The sequence below is a fragment of the Astyanax mexicanus genome, chromosome 6, assembly GCF_023375975.1.
Source record: "Astyanax mexicanus isolate ESR-SI-001 chromosome 6, AstMex3_surface, whole genome shotgun sequence".
Lineage (NCBI taxonomy): Eukaryota > Metazoa > Chordata > Actinopteri > Characiformes > Acestrorhamphidae > Astyanax > Astyanax mexicanus.
In genome coordinates, this window is record NC_064413.1 from 56,467,501 (window position 1) to 56,488,527 (window position 21,027).

The following is a 21,027-nucleotide window of genomic DNA, read 5'->3' on the forward strand; positions in this document are numbered from 1 at the left end:
CTGCTGTGACACACCAGTCAGTGCTCTGTAGTGCTCCGAATTCCTCACAGTGAGTTGTAAACAGAAAGAACATGAAAAATGTCCTACCTTTTCATTATTAAGACTAATGAGATCTGCATACTGTCCAGAACAGCAATTGCTGCTTTTATTTTAGAGTTTAGTGTAAGTGCAGTTAACCCAATTCTAACAACCATTTAGCAGCAGCCCCCACAACCCAAGTATGTTCCAGTTAAATATGTTTTCCTATTTATTTTAGTAGATTACTATTTTCATCTATGTAAATACCAACAAGAAGAACACATTTAAACAAACTCTCATTCATATTTACACAATCTCAACAATAAAAGAAATGAGACACGTTGCACAAGTGAAACAATTTTATTAATATGTATTCAAATCATTCCCTTATTTAAAAGAAAAATATGTATTAAAACTGAGGGAATTATTTACTACATCAAGGCAGCACACAGCAGAGGGTCCCGGCCGCGGAGATGACTTGGCCGAGGCAGCAGAGGGTCCCGGCCGCGGAGAGCACTTGGCCGAGGCAGCAGAGGGTCCCGGCCGCGGAGAGCACTTGGCCGAGGCAGCAGAGGGTCCCGGCCGCGGAGAGCACTTGGCCGAGGCAGCAGAGGGTCCCGGCCGCAGAGAGCACTTGGCCGAGGCAGTGGAGGGACACGGCCGCGGCAGCGGAGGGTCTCGACAGCGGTGAGCCAATACTTTCCAAAATAATTCCCTTAATTTAAAAAAATATAAATTTCCATAATTCTCTCGCACTCGCCTCCATCTTGTTTTTTTCTGAAGCGAGCTGGAGAAGCCAGTCGCAATGCATGTTGGGATGCAGTACACCGCGAAGATAGCTCTCCATGCACACTGCGGAATCGGAGCGGAGTAGTACACCATCCGGGTACCTGTAGTGCGCTACAGAATCTCAGTTTGTGCTCATACTGCGTACTGCATACTAGCTTTAGGCAGATTTAGTACGCGAGTAGCATGTAGTATGCCATTCCGAATACAGCCTATGACTCTTGGCAACACTTTATCTCACTATTTCCTATACAATTCACTATAATGGGTCTCTCAGAAACTTGATTGAATAGTCATAAAGTCTCGATGTTTAATATTCCACAATATCATCACATTTCATATTACAGGACTGATAGGCCTGGTGGAGGAGTCTCTCTATTTATAAAAAATCACATTAATTTTATTGAACGCAGTGATCGAGTAGCACTACTGGCTGATGAGGCAGAGGCAGTTATTATCGAGCTTAAGAATTCTTTACATAGTAAAAATGTTATAGTTGGTTGCATCTACAGGCCACCACAACTAAATAGCAATACATTTGAAAAACTCTTTACCTACGTTTTAAATAAAATCACAGAGGAAAATAAAATGGGGTACATGATGGGAGATTTTAATATTGATCTTCAGCAGCAGAACAATAATTTTATTAATCAGATAAACGCGTCCTTCTTTTTTCCCCTAATAAGCAAACCCACTAGAATAACAGCAAATACCAAAACATTAATTGATAATATTTTTCCAATATAATTTCAGTTCCCAGTATTAATGGTATATTATATGCTGATATTTCTGATCATCTTCCAGTCTTCTCCATAGTAACTTCAGCTACACACACAACCAGAGAAAGTATCACTGTGAGAAATTTCAATAATAGCAACATAAACATTTTCAGGGAATACATTGCAAACTGCTCATGGGATGATGTTCAAACTCAAAATAATGCACAATATGCCTACTCTGCTTTTTCAGACATAATAAAACAGGGAATTAATCAATCATTTCCATATATAAAAAAAAATCTTAACAAGCCTTCTAAATCCTGGATTACCAATGCTCACAAGACTGCTATCAGTAAAAAACACAAGCTTTACAGAGACTACTTGACAAACCCCAGCCCATTAATGTACAGAAAATATGCCACATTTCGAAATAAACTACAGCATATCCTTAGAAAAGCTAAACAACAGTATTATGATAATAAATTTAAAACAGCCCATAATAACATGAAGAGTACATAGCAAATTATCAATGAACTTACTAATAGGAGTAACCAAACTACATATATAAGCGAATTTCAGTCTATAACACATAATGCAGCTATCACTAATCATAGAGAAATTGCCAATGAATTTAATATTTTTTTTGTGCAGGTAGGACCCTCTATAGCTAACAAAATACCAGATACTCCACTGCCTCAATTAGACCATCCACCAGCACTCAAATCCTTTTCTTTCCGGCCAGTAACATTAACTGAACTTACCAATGTTGTTAACAAACTTAGGAACACCGGTGCTGGGATAGACGAGTTCTCGCCAACATTATTAAAAAAATGTCTCCCATCCATATCTAACCCATTACTTCACCTCATAAACCAATCTTTAAGTTTGGGGGTATTTCCTGATGAATTAAAATTGGCAAAAGTTATCCCAATATACAAATCAGATGACCCAACAATATTTTCAAATTACAGACCTATTTCCATTCTTCCATGCATTTCCAAAGTCTATGAAAAACTTGTCTACAACCAACTAATCTATCACCTGAATAAGCATAAACTATTATACAGTCACCAGTATGGTTTCCGAGAAAATCACTCAACTTCGATGGCCTTGGTTCAGCTCATTGAAAAAAATCTCCAGTGCCTTTGACAACAATGAAATAACAATAGGAGTCTTTCTTGACTTATCCAAAGCATTCGACACAGTCAATCATAGTATCCTGTTAAAAAAGTTACAATATTATGGTGTTCATAATATTGAACTAGAATGGTTTAAAAGCTATTTATCACAGAGAAAACAGTGTGTTTCATGGCAGGGCACTTGCTCTAATCTCAAACCCATTGAGTGTGGGATTCCACAGGGGTCAATTCTAGGACCCTTACTGTTTTTAATATACGTAAATGATCTTTACATGGTAGCAAGAGATGTATTTTTTGTTTTGTTTGCTGATGACACAAACATTTTCTTTCTGATAAAGATGGTCACAAACTAATTTCAGCTATGAACTCGTCTCTGTCAAACACTGATTACTGGTTTAGAGCGAACAAATTATCCCTTAATATGCTGCCCTCGCACTGTGTCCTAAAGTGTGCAATACTAGACAGCTAGCTAACCCTTGATCTTCAAATTAGTCCACAAGGCTTTCTTTTCTTGTTTTTAATCGAAGATTCAGCAAGATACATAAAGTATTTGTTGATAAAGATGGGTAAAAAGACAAATAATGTCCACAACTCAAGGGATTAAGATGGATTCCCAGAGAGAAACACTGTAGACTGAGAAAACATGGCCTTCCCTCTCCAACAACACAGGATGTGGGCTGAGCTTCAATTGTGCACTTCCTGTTAAGAAAATAGCCTCTAGATGGCAGCATCTGACTGTCACAAAATCAAGTTACTCTAGAAAATGAATAAAATAATGCATTCCTTAGGGGAAGGCAGAACACTTAATGTAAAAAAAAGTTCATATATGCTTTTTAGTCCTAAAAATAAAAAAACAGTAATAGTCTTCCACAAATATCCATGTCTGGTAATATAATAAATCACGTTCATTGTACAAAATTTTTAGGTATACTCATTGATGACAAATTATGCTGGAAAGAACATATTTCAATGATTTCTAATAAAATATCTATAAATGTTGGTGTCATTAGAAGAGTCAAATATATTTTACCATATAAAATTCTTCTTAATCTATATTATGCACTTATTTATCCATATCTCTCTTACTGTAATATAATTTGGGCTAGCACTTACAAAAGTAGTATTAACTGTTTACATATTTTATTTTTATTTATTTTACCTTTATTTAACCAGGGTAGTCACATTGAGATTAAAAATCTCTTTTACAAGTGAACCCTGACCAAGACATATTCTTCAGAAGCGATTTGTTAGAATGGTCACCTCAGCAAATTACCGTGCAACCTCTCGCCCACTTTTTCAAAATCTTCAGATACTCAATGTGTATGAAATTAACCAGTTTCAAATATGTCAGTTTATTTTCTCTTTTACCAATAACCTACTTCCTGATTGTTATGAAAATAATTTTCAATATAACTTTCAAGTACATCACTACTCCACTAGATCCTCTAATAATCTCCGTGCTGCTTTTTTTAGAACATCAATTGGACAGTTTGCACTTTCGCACAGAGCCCTTAATATGGAACTGTTTACCAACTCATTTAAAAATCTGCAATAGCATCACTAGTTTCAAAAAACAGCTTAAAACTTATCTACTCTTATTATAACCAATCCAAATAGTAAATATGTATTTGTGTATATTATTCTAATTATGTATATTGAGTAACTATATATTACTGTTATTATTTTATTTTATTATTATTATCATTTTTTTTTGTTTTGTTTTGTTTTTTTTTTCTCAATTTTTTCTTTTTTCTGTGTTTCTTTTATAATTTCCTTGGAGGGAAAGTACCTTGTACAAGCCTCTTTAAGGCTTTTTTTACTTTCCCTGCACAGTTATTTTGTTTATTTTGTTTGTTTATTTGATTTTTTGATGTCACATTCTATCTGTGCAAATAAAAAAAATAAAAAAACAGCGGCACCTCAACATCATAGCACTTCCTCGGAAACAGCGGCACCTCAACCTCGTTGCACTTCCCTAGAAACAGCGGCACCTCAACATCGTAGCACTTCACCAGAAACAGCGGCACCTCAACATCATAGCACTTACTCGGAAACAGCGGCACCTCAACATCGTAGCACTGCCCCAGAAACAGCGGCACCTCAACATCCTAGCACTTCCCCAGAAACAGCGGCACCTCAACATCGTAGCACTTCCCCAGAAACAGCGGCACCTCAACATCGTAGCACTTCCCCAGAAACAGCGGCACCTCAACATCGTAGCACTTCCCCAGAAACAGCGGCACCTCAACATCGTAGCACTGCCCCAGAAACAGCGGCACCTCAACATCGTAGCACTTCACCAGAAACAGCGGCACCTCAACATCCTAGCACTTCCCCAGAAACAGCGGCACCTCAACATCGTAGCACTTCCCCAGAAACAGCGGCAGTGATTGTATTATATTGCCAATACAGCCAGATACACTCTTGGGTAGCCCAAGAAAAATTTTCCCTGTGGGGGACAATAAATTAAAGTCTAGGTCTAAACAGTGGCACCTCAATATCTAGCACAGTCCCGGCAACAGCGCCACCTCAACATTGTAGCACTTCCTCAGAAACAGCAGCACCTCAACATCGTAGCACTGTCCCGGCAAAAGCGGCACCTCAATATCAGAGCACTTCCTCAGAAACAGCGTCACCTCAACATCTAGCACGGTACCGGCAACAGCGGCACCTCAACATCGTAGCACCGCCCCAGAAACAGCGGCACCTCAACATCGTAGCACCGCCCCAGAAACAGCGGCACCTCAACATCGTAGCACCGCCCCGGAAACAGCGGCACCTCAACATCGTAGCACCGCCCCGGAAACAGCGGCACCTCAACATCGCAGCACTTCCCCAGAAACAGCGGCACCTCAACATCGTAGCACCGCCCCAGAAACAGCGGCACCTCAACATCGTAGCACTGCCCCGGAAACAGCGGCACCTCAACATCGTAGCACTGCCCCGGAAACAGCGGCACCTCAATATCGTAGCACTTGCCCCGGAAACAGCGGCACCTCAACATCGTAGCACTGCCCTAGAAACAGCGGCACCTCAACATCGTAGCACTTCCCCAGAAACAGCGGCACCTCAACATCGTAGCACTTCCCCAGAAACAGCGGCACCTCAACATCGTAGCACTGCCCCAGAAACAGTGGCACCTCAACATCGTAGCACTTCCCCAGAAACAGTGGCACCTCAACATCGTAGCACTGTCCCGGCAACAGCGGCACCTCAACATCGTAGCACTGTCCCGGCAACAGCGGCACCTCAACATCGTAGCACTTCCCCAGAAACAGCGGCACCTCAACATCGTAGCACTTCCCCAGAAACAGGGGCACCTCAACATCGTAGCACTTCCCCAGAAACAGCAGCACCTCAACATCGTAGCACTTCCCCAGAAACAGCGGCACCTCAACATCGTAGCACCGCCCCGGAAACAGCGGCACCTCAACATCGTAGCACTGTCCCAGAAACAGGGGCACCTCAACATCGTAGCACTTCCCCAGAAACAGCGGCACCTCAACATCGTAGCACTTCCCCAGAAACAGCGGCACCTCAACATCGTAGCACTTCCCCAGAAACAGCGGCACCTCAACATCGTAGCACTGTCCCAGAAACAGGGGCACCTCAACATCGTAGCACTTCCCCAGAAACAGCGGCACCTCAACATCGTAGCACTTCCCCAGAAACAGCGGCACCTCAACATCGTAGCACTTCCCCAGAAACAGCGGCACCTCAACATCGTAGCACTGCCCCAGAAACAGCGGCACCTCAACATCGTAGCACTGTCCCGGCAACAGCGGCACCTCAACAGTATAGCATTGCCGTCTGTGTTTTCGTGCTCATTAAATAAAAAAATGTAAATCCTGACTGTTCGCGTCAGAATTCTCCGGTGCTTTGTTTCCATCAACCTCTGGGTGCTTTTTCAAGTATGTTGGTGGTCAAGTGGTCATTGTCCTGCTGCAAGACCCATGACCAAGGATGCAAACCCAGCTTTCTGACACTTGTTTCTACATTATGACCCAAAATCCTTCAGTTATCTTAGATTTTATAAGCCAGTGCCAGAGGCAGCAAAACAACCCCAAGAAATATTTGAACCTTCACCTTATTTGACTGTACTTTAAGGTACTGTGCTCTTTTCTTTGTAGGCCTCATTTTGTATTTGGTCATTCATGAACTTGCTTAACTGTGCACATGTAACTGTAATTTTGACCATGGGTGCCCACATTTTTGCAAGCAAGTGTATATATTCTTGTGTGCATGTGCATGTGTGTGTGTGTGTGCATGTGTGTGTGTGTGTGCATGTGCATTTTATCTTATTGTGTTTGTGTATTGTATCTAATTTGTTTCTGATGTTTCTTCTCTGCAGATCCCATTGGCTTCAGTCCAAACAGAAGAAAAGAAAGCATTAACATTTCCTCACCCTGTAAGTTACTTTTTATTATTGTAGCTTTTGAGAAGTTTGGTGTAAAATCAGATTTTTAATATCTAACCCCACATCCAATGTTATTTTCATGAAATTCTGCGTTATTTTTCCCCCAAAACATACCTTAATTAATTTCACCAAAGAGAAATTAACCTCATCGATCCACAGGATTTTGGGCCTCAGGTCTGTTTAGATGTTATTAATAATTTCACATTGAAACTTGTGGTGATTTTGCAGAAAAGTTTTTCTTTTGGTCCACATGTATATGTGTGTGTGTGTGTGTATATGTATGTGTGTATGTTTTGTGTGTGTGTGTATGTGTGTATATGTATGTGTGTATGTTTTGTGTGTGTTTGTGTGTGTGTGTGTGTTTGTGTGTGTGTGTGTGTTTGTGTGTGTGTGTGTGTATGTGTGTTTGTGTGTGTGTGTGTGTGTGGTAAAACTGCGGCACCTCAACAGCTTAGCAGTAGCACCGGCAGCCGTGTAACCTAAACAGCTCAACAGTGTTGCACCTTAACCGTGTGTCAGCTGCATAGCAGTGCCCTGGTAGCAGCGGTACCTCAACAGTGTAGCTCTATCTTAGCAGCTGCTAAAAGAAACCCATGGCTGCCGCTTTTTGGACAAGGATAGAGGAGTCTTGATATTTATAAACGTCTGACCTATCTTAACGATGATTGAAAAAGTACCCTTACAGGCTTATTAAGGCCAGACACCTCAGTCTCTCGTTGTGCTCAAATATCCTAGGCTCCAGTACTTTTGTTTCAGAACCAAAATAATACAGTAATACTGCTTGACAAATGTTTAATCTGTAACTTTATGCCTTTTAGAGATCTTTTAATGCTCAAAACAATGTTTCTTTCATTTACTTTTAACTTTTATTCGATTGGGGACAGTAATGCACCCAATGTATTTAATGTTTTATAGGTTATATATATATATATATATATATATTTGGACAGTGATACAATCATCCTGATTTGGGCTCTAAATGCCATCACAATGGACATAAAATAAAACAACCCATGGACATCACTAAACACTGGAGGCCCTATTATAGTGATCGATGCACTATAGGTCAATTACGAACTGCGCAGCTGGATTTGGGGGCGTGTCAGTGTGTCTTTGGTGTTGTGAGGACACAAAAAAACGCCTTGCATGACACAAAAAACGTACAAAAGGCATGCACTAATTTTCTTAATTAATTCTGGGTGTGTTTAATTAGGGCGTAACGTGAAATAAACCAATCAGAGTGTATCTGGCAGATCATTCCCTTTAAGAGGCAGGTGAGCTCTGAGCTCTGTGTTCGTGTGTTAACAGCAGTGTTGGGCACGTTACTTTGAAAAAGTAATTAGTTATAGTTACTCGTTACTTCTCCAAAAAAGTAACTGAGTTACTAACGGAGTTACTCCACTATAAAAGTAATTAGTTACCGGTAAAAGTAACTATGGCGTTACTTTTTATTATTCGCCCGTCAAAAAAAGGAAAATCAATTATGCATTTACTATTATTATTAGAAAAATAACAAACAAAAATAAACCCAAAATGTTGACAAAAATATAATCTAACGAATTTCAAAAAAACAAAACGAAATTCTCCACAGAACCAAAGAAAATTACTAAAACATATAATACTGAAAAAAACGGAAAAAGCGGAAAAACGCGTCTGGGGATGAAATTAAACAAACCAAGCCACACTCAAAGGAAATATGTATATATAAAACAAAATAATGGACAAAAACAACAATCTAATGACCGTTAAAATGGTATTAATATAACAGCTTCACCAAAAGAGAATAGAGCTTAGATCGGACCCAAAAAATCCGGGAGCAGCTAAAAAGAGCTTAACGTCCTTAATTCGGAACTTGGCCTGTTCACGGCAATCACTGAATTAATTAGAGCAGCAAATCACAATTGTGCCTCACTTCACCACGCCAAACCACAGGCACAGCGGCCAGAAGCTCAAGTTCACCGGACAGAGGAGGGGTTAACCAGGGCAAAGCGAAGTAAAAAAAAAAAGTTCATAGAGCTGCTAAAGTAACGTGCAGTAGCGGGGTGTCGGAAATGGTAACGGCGTTATAGTTACAGTCATAGTAATTAGTTAGATTACTCCTTACTGAAAAAAAGTAACGGCGTTAGTAACGCGCCGTTACTCCCAACACTGGTCAACAGTGCGGCGCTTTTGTGCAACTCCCCCAGAGTGACCATAGGCCTCTTGACCTCTTCTCTAATTACTGAATCTTTTGCACTATAAGGCACACTGTATTTTTTCCAAAAATGGTCAGTGTTTCCTATAATCCGGTGCTCCTTATGTATGAATTCTATCAGTCAGGTATTAAGGAGCAGTAAAGACACGCCACTGAAGTACAGAGTTATACAGGAGTTTCAGTTAAGTTCTCCAGCAGTATTAGCATTACCCGCTAAGCACTAGCTTTTTGGTCATTCAGAGGTGAGTATTATCAGACTGTAGTCTGTGTGTTTACTGTGTTAAAACAAGCTATGTAGGGCAAACCGCTACCTCATATTGCCCTAGATTACCAGAACACTCAGGGTTCCTTAGTGTATAGCTGTCGGTTGTCAATTAGCTGCTAATGCTCCAGCTTTAGTGGAAATCTGTAAAGTTTACTGTAAATAAATCAAAGCACTTTACTCACCCAAATAAACATCTGTGTAGATCTGAAATCTGTGTAGACTGACTTCCAGTGCTCGTTTGACTAAGAATTACAGTTTTGTTAACTTAGCGCAGTGGTGAGCCCTACTGAATTAGAAGGGAAACATGGCAACACCCATGTTCCTAACAAGTGCGCCTTATAATCCAGTGGACCTTACGTATAAAAATAGACCAAAAAATAGATGCCCCTTATAATGTAGGAAAAATACAGTAGTACTTTCCTTGCCTGGGCTGTCAGTTTAGGTGGATATCCATGTCTTGGTAGGATTGCAGTTCTGCAATACTCCTTCCACAACTTTATCCCTGAACGGCCCAGTGTTCTCTAACAAACCTCTGAGGCCTTCACAGCTGTAGTAGATTTGAGAATAGATTACACACAGGTGGACACTAATTACTAATTAGGCACTTTTAAAGGCAATTGGTCACACTGGAGGCATTTAGGCGTATCAGAGTACAGAGGTAGGAATGCCACACTTTTCAGATTTTAACACTTAATCAGATCACCACTGCTAAAATACCTAAAACAAACACAATCAGACCACTGATAAGTGACACTAGTTCCTGAATTTAATTAAAGTAGTCTGATTTGAATGCGAAGATCTGTTAATGTGAATCAGGTTATCTGAACCTGTAGAACTGTTTAGTCTTGGTAGAAGTTCAGATACTAACTGATATGTTTTCTTTTTACAGTTCTAGGAAGGCAGAGTGCACAACACTCCAGTATGGAGTCTTTCCATCGATATCTTTAAAATGGAACCTAGAGGACACTGCCAGACTTTATACAATCCTCAGCCAAACATCTGTGTGTAATATTTGATAATGGTCTTAATATCTAAGCATAATAAGCATATATGTGTAGTGGTTACATCTGGTTGTTACCTAAAGGCAGTTACATTTATCATTGTTATTCATTATACAATGTTTCTGCAAGGTTATTTACACATAACCTTGTTAAAAAAACAATACAGTATTCACCCCTTTACAGATTTATTTTGTTTTGCATTTTTGTCATACCTACATTTTACAGATTATCAAACAAACTTTAATATCAGACAAATATAACATCAGTATGTAAGATATAAGATATAAGATAATTGTATTTATTAAGGGAAAAAATATCCAAACCAATCTAGCCCTGTGTGAAAAAGTTTTTGCCCTCCATAAATTAATTGTGATTAAATCACTTTGCTATGCTGAGTTCAATTTCACTACTACAATTTCACTATCACAACCAGGCCTGATTACTGCCAGACCTGTAGAAACAAGATATCACTTAAATAAAACCTGTCTGACAACATGAAACAGATAAAAAATCTCAAAAAGCAGCACATTATTATTAAACCCCCATCTGAAGACATTCAACAACAGATGAGAAAACAAAGTCATTGATCATCTATCAGACTGCAAAAGATTATAAATTCATTTCTAAAGTTTTGGGACTCCAGAGAACCACAGTGATTCACTATTTTTCACTAATGGAGAAAACATGGAACACTGGTGAACCTTCCCAGGAGTGACCGACCGACCGAACAAAATTACTCCAAAAGGGCACGAAGAACTCATCCAGGAGATCATAATTGAACCTAGAACAAAACCAACAATGAATACTTACAAAAACAAAATGATGGTTTTGGAGTGGCCTACTTAAAGTCTGATTGAGGTGCAGTGGATGATTTTAAACAGGACGTTCATGCTCTAAAAACTATCCAACGTGTCTGAATTAAAGGAGCATTCTCTTAGCTCTGGGTCGGTCTTGTAGTATAGACATGCAGAGGCTTTTTAGGCTGTGTAGCAGCTGAGGTTTAACTGAACCAGCCCTGCTTGCTAGCTTGCATGCTGCAGCACCACTCGCTCACTGTTGTGTATTGTACTGGAAACCTCGAATGTGGAGTTATTGTTGGGGAACAAGCAGCAGGCGAAGACAAAACAAACACAGCTACTACAGGATGGAGTGAAAACTTAAAATAGGAACGTACTGACTTAAGCTCTCCTGACAAGAGCTGCCAGTGCTTTCACTCAACATGTTTCCTTAATATCTGATGGTAGTTATTAGATTTAGGGGGGGAATACTTTTCACACAGGGGTAGATTGATTTGGATAGTTTTTTTTTCTTTAATAAATATAATTATCATTAAAAAAGTGCTTTTTATATTTACTCAGGTTTTCTTAGTCTGATAAAAGTTTCAACTGCAGATTCATTTGGCACCCACTCTACTCTAAAAGCTTGTTATTATAGCCGTATGGAATGTTCTGAAGAAGAAAGTCATCACTGGTGTATTAAGTAACATATGTTAAACAGATAGCTCAAGGAAAACCACATCAGTTAATGAAACAGAAACATTGTGAGTTCTTTAGAGAAAAACCCTAAAACAACTGTTAGTAACATCAGCAACAACCTCCAAAGGGCAGGAGTGAAGATATCACAGAAAAAGACTTTGTGAAAAAATGTACAGAAGACAGCAAATGAAAAACACTAATTAGTAAGACAGCAGGAAGTAGGAAGGCCAGGGTGGAATTTTCCAAGTAAATAGGAAAGCTTATGGACTGATTATGGACTGATAAGACAAAGATTAACCTTTACTAATGTGATGTAAAGGATCTGCTCATGATCTTAAACATACCAGCTTATCTGTGAAACACAGTGGAGGTAGTGTCATGGCTTGAGCTTGCAGGGCTTATTCTGGGATGGGTTAATTTATCTTCATTGATGTTCAATGAACTTTACAGAAGTTTACAGAAACAGTTTTGTCTGTCCCCTTCAATGTACCGCAAAATAAAAGCATCAAAGAAGAAAAAAGTTTATTAATGTCAGTGGGTCACAGGCTGGATGCAGTTCTTAAACACAAAGAAACAGCAATACAAACAATACAAAGCTTTATTCAATTTAATTTACTTTACGTTTATCCGTTCCAATACTTTTATTCATAAGAAAATGGGTGTGTTAGACAGTGGGTGCTGCAGTGTATTTTAAACTGTGTATAAAATTATATATATATATATATATATATATATATATATATATATATATATATATATATATATATATATATCTGTAAATAAAAGCTTAAATGTTGATCTTTTGTCTCATATTCATCTTTTAATATCGTAATAACAAACCCAAGTTTTTTCTGTCTACAGCAGAAATAAAGGGATTGACCTCACTGTTTCAATACTTTTGAAAAGTATTGTATATGAAGGGCTATGAAGGGTATATGAACTACAGTAACCTTTAAAAGTTCTTTGTTTTTTTGCACTTCTATGAATACATTTGCTTTTGTGGTTAAAAAAAAATTTTTCTTTCTTTCTTTTCAGCCTTGCAGGTTTTCTTTTATTTTTTAGTTTTAGTTTTGCTCCGTGGAGCTACCGTTTACCGGTCACAGGGTATGAAGTCTGCGATATCAGTCTGCTGGAAGCTCGGCTTTTTAAAGACGGGACCACAGCTGAGGCTTATGACGCGTTATTAACTTCAGGTGGCCTTAATGATCCCTGTGCTAATGAACTCTCAGCCGGGTCCCTTCTTACCACCTTGGTGGGTTTATGGCGGCCTCTGGTGGCCGCTGCGGGAACTGGCTGAGCCCTAACATTTACAGGTTATATACAGTTATTTAGAATTAAAAAATAGAATGTCTTGATCTGAGTTATGGGTTTCTTCGTGGAAGATTACATTTTATATTAAAAAGGATAAACTAACATGGAGACCACAGTGTTGGCCACTGTAGTCTGTAGCAAACAGTATAATATATTTAATGTAATAGAACTCAAGTAAAAGTAGCAAAAAATTAAATATTTTATTATCGTTTAGACAATTATTGTAGCATTTTATTACTGTCCAACACTGGATAACAGGAAGTAGTGGAAATTAAGGCATGATCTGTTTTTTTTTTAGTCTTTTAAACAGATCAGTTTTATCCTTTTTTAACATGTTCTTCAATAGAAACTATTCTGCACTGTAAAATAAAAAAAAGGTTTATTCATTTAAAATGTGTTTTGAGTATGTTATTTTAGACAATTAGATACTTGACTTCTACTCCCAAATATACAAAAAAGTATATGTGGCCCTGGTGCTGGGTGGTGTAAGCAAAAATGTATATATCACGGTTTATCACAGTATTTTTATTATTATTACTTATTTATATATTTTTGCATGACTGGGCTTTAATATAGGATTGTGAGTTACTGTGCCGTTAGGAGTACATATAGTATAAAACACATACAGTCTTTAAAATAAGGCTTTGATTATTATTGGGTTTACTTTGTACCACAAAATATATACACAATATATGAAGAAATCAGACTTTATTATCTGAAAAATAGCTAAACAATAGACAATAGATCTTTAAAAGAGATAAATGCCTTAAACAACTTTAACACAACTTCCTTTACAAAGATAAATATTATAAATAATTCCATAAACACTACAAATGGACATAAAATAATCAATGTAAATATTTAAAGAGATGTTTCTCAAAAGCTCTATCGCACAAGTTAGACACAAGTTTAATATTAATTTACAACATATTATCATTGAAGCCATTAGAGGCATTAAAGTATTGAAATCAGACACAATTCCCTTCTTTCTCCAGTTAATAAATACATTCAATTCAGTGTGCATTAATATTAATATATTATAAAGAGCTATAGTTACTGCTTTTGAAGGCTATTTGCACCTTGCATCTAGAGTTAAATGATAAATGATTATGTACCCAGGACTGATTATGGGCTCATCTAGGGGACAAGAGGAACTTTTCTCAGAGCTGTGGATCAACTGTCTTATTCCTTTCCTCTCTTTTCTGAGTGAATATTTTCTGTTTGCTGTTGTTTTTCTATTTTACTCTTTTATAAAAAAAAACATTCACACGGTGAGGAACAGCAGCAGGAGCTCCTCAGATAAAGTGCTGTTCTCATGTTTATCCAGGCAGGACAGAGGGAGACGACCGTTTGTCTTCACAGAGCTGAGCTACCATTAATCCAGTGTATTAGCTTATTATGGTAACTGGCTAGCGTTAGCTAGCGAGCTGTATCTGCTTCTTTGGCCTGTGCTCTAGCAGTATGTGAAAAATGCATACCAGCGGGGAAATTATAACTGGTATACCAGATGAACTGCCCAGTACTTTGGGTACTCCACCTTTTGTTCTAGATATGCTTAAATAATAAGCATTCTTACCTTTTATATACATACACACATAAGTATACTATACACATTTCAGGGGGAAACAATATATTATCCCCTCCCAACTCAGGAAAACTATTGCTTTAAAGTACATTTAAATGTATATTTTAAATGTAAAAAATAATTTAAATCCAGTAGTATACTTAAAATAAGAATTCTAAGTAGTATTCTAACTTCACAAAAAAAAGGTCATCAGTATACTTATAAACTAGTGGTTTAGAAGTGTAGTTTTAAAAACTGACACAGTGAGGTAGAAGTATAGAACTAATAAACTAACAGCACATCTGTAATCAAAATTAAAAAGAAACTGTACCTGTGACAGCACGGTGGCGCTGCAGGTTCTATGTCTTCATGTCTTCATGAGGAGTTCTGTCTGTGCAGGTTTCTGTAGGGTATTCTCTTCCAAAAATGCACATGGTAGATAAAACGAATACCAGGACCAGGTGAGACAAGCGCTGGTTATAAAACACAGGTTAATTAACAGGGCTAGGTATTAACTAGAGGTATTCAGAGACTGGCAAAGTCAAAACCAATAGGCCAGCGAAAATGGAGGACATACCTAGAGCGTGGTCGATAAAGGTTATTGGTTATCATCAAGGAGTCTCTGAAATACCTGACGGACGTGAGAAACGTGGGTAGTAAAGTCTGGGGAATAAATCAAAATGTCATCTTTAAATGAAATGACAAAACGAGCTAACATGTCGCAAAGATTTCATTCATAAATTCTTGGAATACCGATGGGGTGTTGGACAAACTCATAACTCGTAACTCATTACTTGGTACTCATAGTGGCCGCGAGTTGTGTCGAATGTGTTTTTTTATTCATCACCTTCTCGTATACGCACTAAATTATAAGCACTACGGAGGTCTAATTTAGTGAAGTGGGAGTCGGTATGTGAATTTCTTGGTTATAGCGTTAAGACCACGATAATCAATGCAGGGCCTGAGTCCTCCTTCTTTCTTTTTAACAAAAAAGAAACCCGAACCTACCTGTCACCTCCTCACATGTCAGGAGGAAAACTCAGGACTTGGGCAGGGTAGCATCTTCTATAAGGTCGATAGCGCAATCATAGGGTCTATGTGGTGGAAGTTTGGTGGCTCTGACGGGGCTAAAATGTCTAAATACTGAGAAGAGATGATCATAGGGGTTTGAAATTCGGGACTTTCTATAGTGGTGGAAGCTAGGCTAAGCATTTCTAAGCAGTAGGGTGACCAGAAGAAGGATTATCTAGAAATGTGGATTCACGAGACAGGAGTTGGTCTAGACGGATGGCTAGAGAGACTGTCATATCCACAGGCTAGCTTAGACTGGACCCGAGAACTGAGACCATTACGAAATATGGCAAAGTAAAGCTGCTTCATTCCAGCCGCTGCCGGCTGCTAATTTCAGAGCATAATCAGAAACAGAATGAGTACCAGACCTTGGCGTAGCTTAAGAAGTTGTTCACCACAAGAAAGACCTTCATGAGCGTGATCAAAGACTACGCAGAACTGGACAAAGAAATCAGAGAGCGAGAGAGAGCAGAGAGATGGCCAGCTAACAATGGCCCAGTCAAGAGATTTACTAGATAAACAATAGACTACGACAGCTATTTTAGCTTGATCAGTGCTAGGAGGAGAGTTACTAAAGAATACTGAACATTTAAAACATTTATCAGGGTTACCGTCAAAAGTTACTGGCTTGCAGAAGGAAAAAGAATTGTAGAAAGCTACAGGGTTGGTGAGCAGGAGTAGCAGTATCAAGATTAGCTGTAGCAGGGTTAGCAACAAAAGCAACGGGAATAGCCATGGTAGTAGCAGTAGTGGTAGAAGCAGGAGGAGAAAGAAGAACACGGAGGTTGGAGTAGGGACTCTAAACAAGAGGATAGAGACTGTAAACTAGTGCAAATTGAACACTCTGGGTGTTCTGTTGGTGAGTTAGCTCTCTTAGCCAGTTAGCTAACTCACCATTACTCTGGCTGAGGCCTACCAGCATTTGTTGGTGCTGCCAGAGCAACTGGTCATGATTACAAGAACCAGAATTCATGGCCTCGCTGGTTATAAAACACAGGTTTATTTACAGGGCTAGGCGAACAGAGGTAGTCAGGGACAAGCAAAGTCAAAACCAGTAGGATAGCAATAAATAAGAACCTAGAATACCTAGAGTGTGGTTGATTAACAAGCAGGGTTCGGTACACAGAGAATCAAACAACAGAGAGTAGTCAAGAGCAAAGCAGAAGTCAGTAACCAGGGGCCAGTTGTTCAGAGGTAATCTGATCGGATTTTGGTTATCGGATTGGATCAAATCTGGAAAACGGGTTGTTCAAAAGGGAAAGAAGCATTCTGAAATCGGATCAGATCACGTAATCCAATCCTAGTTTGTAAATGGATCAAACCTTCAGTTTCTGTTGTTCAAAACTTTTCAGTAGGATTTGGATAACTTTGATCCAGAAAAACAGGATTACCCTGATCCCAACAAGGGGTAGGATTTCAAAGGGGATTTCAGGAAGTAAATGTGGTAAAACTTTAAAATCAAAGTTTTAAAGTAAAAAAAAAATACATTTGTACAATTTAGTGTATATACATTTACTTCTATTTTGCACTTGACCTGTTTAACCGTTACAGTAATAAAGTAGACATTGGCTACCAATTAAGCCTTTTTCTATAGTAACGTAAAAATAAAAACAATCTTGACCCCATTAAATAAACCCCCCAAAAGATTTCAATAACAAACAAAAATAATATATTCATTTTTTCATCTACGTCACTGTCATTCATCACTGTATATTAATGTCAAAGAAACATTTATCAGATATGAAGCTGTCAAAAATAATTTCGAACAATTGAAAAGAACTCCAGAGTTTGTCCTGGTTCTTCAACAGGCTCAGGTGCATCATGAACATCACAGAGAGGGACATTGCGTCTGGTAGCAACATTGGGCAGGACAATACATGCAAGTGTTATGTTGCATGCTCCCTGTGGTTCGACTCGCAAATAGTTAAGGCATGCAAAGCGTCTCTGCAGAACGCTCAATTGCTCGTATTGTTTTGCAATAAGCAGTATCTTGTTACTGCAAGAAAAGGAGTCATCAACCCCTGTTGGTTCTTCTATCTGTTTTTTACATAGCTGGTAATCCGGATTAGGTAATCCTGAAAATTGTGTTTCTGGTTGAGGTTGATCCAATCCAATATTGCTTTGAAAAACTGGCTTAAAAGTAAGACAGATCACCTGATCCTGGATAGCAAAAAATGTGATTACCAAATCTGGATAATTTTGATCCGGATTACATTTTTTGAACAACTGGCCCCAGAAGATCAAACAGATCAAAAGGTTTAGACAATAGAGCAGAGGTGGAAAAAGTACCTTTACCTTTGAGTAATTCTACTCAAGTAAAAGTACCCATCTAAAAATCTACTTGAGTAAAAGTAAAAAAGTACTCAATTTAAAATGTACTTTGAGTAAAAGTTACATAGTTACTTTTAATTATTTGATGTAAATAATTATTTTATATACATAAAATATTATATACAATTTATTTATTGTATTTTAAATGAATTATTATTCCACATAATAATAATAATAATTTGGATCTTTCAGGCAGTATTTGTTCAGACCCCCCATAAAACATTTTCAAGAACAAGTGATATAGGTTTCTATGATACATTTATTTTCTTTACTGTTAAAAGTTATGGTCATATATGTGACTATAAACCATATTTTTTATATTTTTACAGTTCATTATTGTATTTTTACTTGCAATTGCTGTGCTTTAACTGCTATTTAAAAGTTTTTTTTAACATTCAAGCAGATTGTTTAGTAATAAAAATACTTACCACCACATGCTTTCTCAGGTTTGATGTGGAAGTTTTTAAAGCTGACGGCTCTGTCCGGCGGGGCAGGTATTTTGTATTGCATGAGGACGTTATTGCCTTGTTATTCCATGTGTGAGCATCCGTGTGCCAGCACATCCGCTCCAATTATTATTATTTTTAATTCAGACAATTGTTTTTTCCCAGCATTTTATTTTTTATTTTGGGGAGTTTTTTAGTTTAGTGAAGTAAATTACTTGTGTTAAAATGTACTTGAGTAAAAGTAAAATTGCCTATTTTAAAAACTACTTTAAAAATGACAAATTACTCATAAAATCTACTCAATTACAGTAACTTGAGTAAATGTAATTCAGTACTTTCCACCTCTGCAATAGAGCAAATGGTAGGCAGAAAAAGGGTCAAGCATCAGAGAATCAGAGACAAGATAGAACGCTTTGTACAGAGCTAGAAAACTAGATAATATGCAGCAATTAGAGAGTTTCTCTGAGGGAGTATTTATACTAGGCAGACCAGGTGGAAATGATTAGTAATCAGTCAGTAGCTGGGGGACTTTCTCAATCTGCGTTCTTGTCTATACTTGTCTTCTTGTGGACTCGTGAAACGTCATCAGTCGCAGCCCAAGTACTGTTCCAATTCAGAAGATCACAGTTTGCCAAGTACACAACAAATACTCGGATGTGTTCTTGCTCCTCCCACTTTATTGAGGATGCATGGAAGGTGACTTGTGTGAACTTCTCAGAGCCCGATATCCCAGAATGCACCTCTCAGCAGTATCAGCGTAATGCAGGAGGAGAAGGTACATACCTGTAAGCACCTGTACGCTTTTAAAACAGTACTGCTGTGTGCTAAAACAATGTTTTAAGTTATTTTTAGGGAGAATGTAGGGGTTTAGACTTCAGATATGTGGTTTATTTGTTAAGAAAACGGCTAGGTGAAAATGTTTTCGGAACAACGCTTTCTGCTCATCTAAGAGGGTGACATCATCAAATACACAGCTGTTCCAATTACACAACAACCGTCCCACTTCCTCCTGTTCTCGGGAGTCCGCACTCGCAATCCGAACTTCCCAAGTCAGTTCTTCACAAGTACGGGAGTACAGACTTGTGTACTTGTGTATTGAAAAACGGCCTTAGAGCACTTGAAAGACACATGATTCTCAGAGTCACTGTAGTTCTGAGCCTGAGGCTGCTGGGAAACTGAGTCTTTAGGCAGAGAGGCTTCAGGAGCAGGCAGATTGACAGAGTCAGAGTGTGTGTGTGTGTGTGTGTGTGTGTAACAGGTTAAGCAGCATTCCATAACAAAAAACGTCAACATGAACTGATGGATTTAACTCCCTGTAGAATTAAACCAAATAAACTGAACTGAAATAGATCAAACAGAATGGTGTATATTAGAAAGTTTATACACTATATGGACAAAAGTATTGGAACACTTGTTCTTTCCATCATGCTGTGGGGCTGTGTGATCAGTGCAGGTACTGGGAATCTTGTTAAAGTTGAGTTTCTCATGGATTCCAGTCAAAATCATCAGATTCTTCGGAACAATGTTGAAGAATCAATGAGAAAGTTGAAGTTGAAGCGGCGGGGCTGGATACTTCAACAAGACAACGACCCTAATCACTAAACACTAAACACTGCTCAAAATCTACTAAAGCACTAAGATATTCATGCAGAGGAGCAAGTGGTGTGATTTAAAGCGGCTCTTCATGATCAGAAACCATTAAACCTGACTGAACTGGAGATGATTAGTAAAGAAGAATGATACAAAATACCTTCAACCAGAAGCCAGTATTGGAAGCTGTAGGAAGAGGAGGATCTACTAAATATTGATATCATGTTTCTGATAGGGTGTTCAAATTTATGCACCTGCCTAATTTATTTAATAAAATTATTGCACACTTTCTGTAAATCCTATAAAATTTTCCTATAAAATTTCTTTTCTCAAATATCACTGTTCTTCTGATATATGATATATATTAAACTGAAATTGCTGATCCAAACAACCAATGATTTAAAGATCACGATAAATCATGAAAATTATCAGGGGTGCCCAAACAGTTTCATACCAATGTAAATACACAGCTGGTTATCTTAAAAAAAATTTAATAATGTTTTTTCTAAACAATACGTTTATTTTAATTAATGTCATTATCCTTCTGCCATTATCTCCTTTTATAATCAGTGTCATTGCACCATGCACTTTGCTCTGTTAATTATTTAATGACCATTAGCAACATCTACTGCACTGCTATGTTTATAGATAGATCTTTAACTTGTGTAAGTAATTTTTTATATATATATTTTAATATATT

General features: G+C 38.1%; 2 protein-coding genes and 2 long non-coding RNA genes across 11 annotated transcripts in view; 2 read left to right on the forward strand and 2 right to left on the reverse strand.

The window, feature by feature from the left end:
* Window positions 1-5,553, reverse strand: part of LOC125802397 (uncharacterized) — a 10,388-nt gene extending 4,835 nt beyond the window's left edge. The window contains exons 1-2 of the long non-coding RNA XR_007439519.1: window positions 5,478-5,553; window positions 4,654-4,689 (exon numbers count right to left, since the gene is read on the reverse strand). This is a non-coding gene — a long non-coding RNA (uncharacterized LOC125802397). The remainder of the gene's footprint in view (window positions 1-4,653; window positions 4,690-5,477) is intronic.
* Window positions 1-12,650, forward strand: part of LOC111197030 (uncharacterized) — a 34,142-nt gene extending 21,492 nt beyond the window's left edge. For all 6 annotated transcript variants that reach the window (XM_049480315.1, XM_049480320.1, XM_049480316.1 and 3 more), the window contains 2 exons: window positions 7,014-7,070; window positions 10,428-12,650. In XM_049480315.1, the coding sequence (XP_049336272.1) occupies window positions 7,014-7,070; window positions 10,428-10,486 (116 nt within the window). In that variant the 3' untranslated portion in view covers window positions 10,487-12,650. The remainder of the gene's footprint in view (window positions 1-7,013; window positions 7,071-10,427) is intronic.
* LOC111197032 (involucrin) overlaps window positions 1-21,027 on the forward strand; it is a 58,165-nt gene that overhangs the window by 31,739 nt on the left and 5,399 nt on the right. The gene's annotated exons all lie outside the window — the stretch shown is intronic.
* LOC125802395 (uncharacterized) overlaps window positions 1-21,027 on the reverse strand; it is a 51,738-nt gene that overhangs the window by 25,465 nt on the left and 5,246 nt on the right. The gene's annotated exons all lie outside the window — the stretch shown is intronic.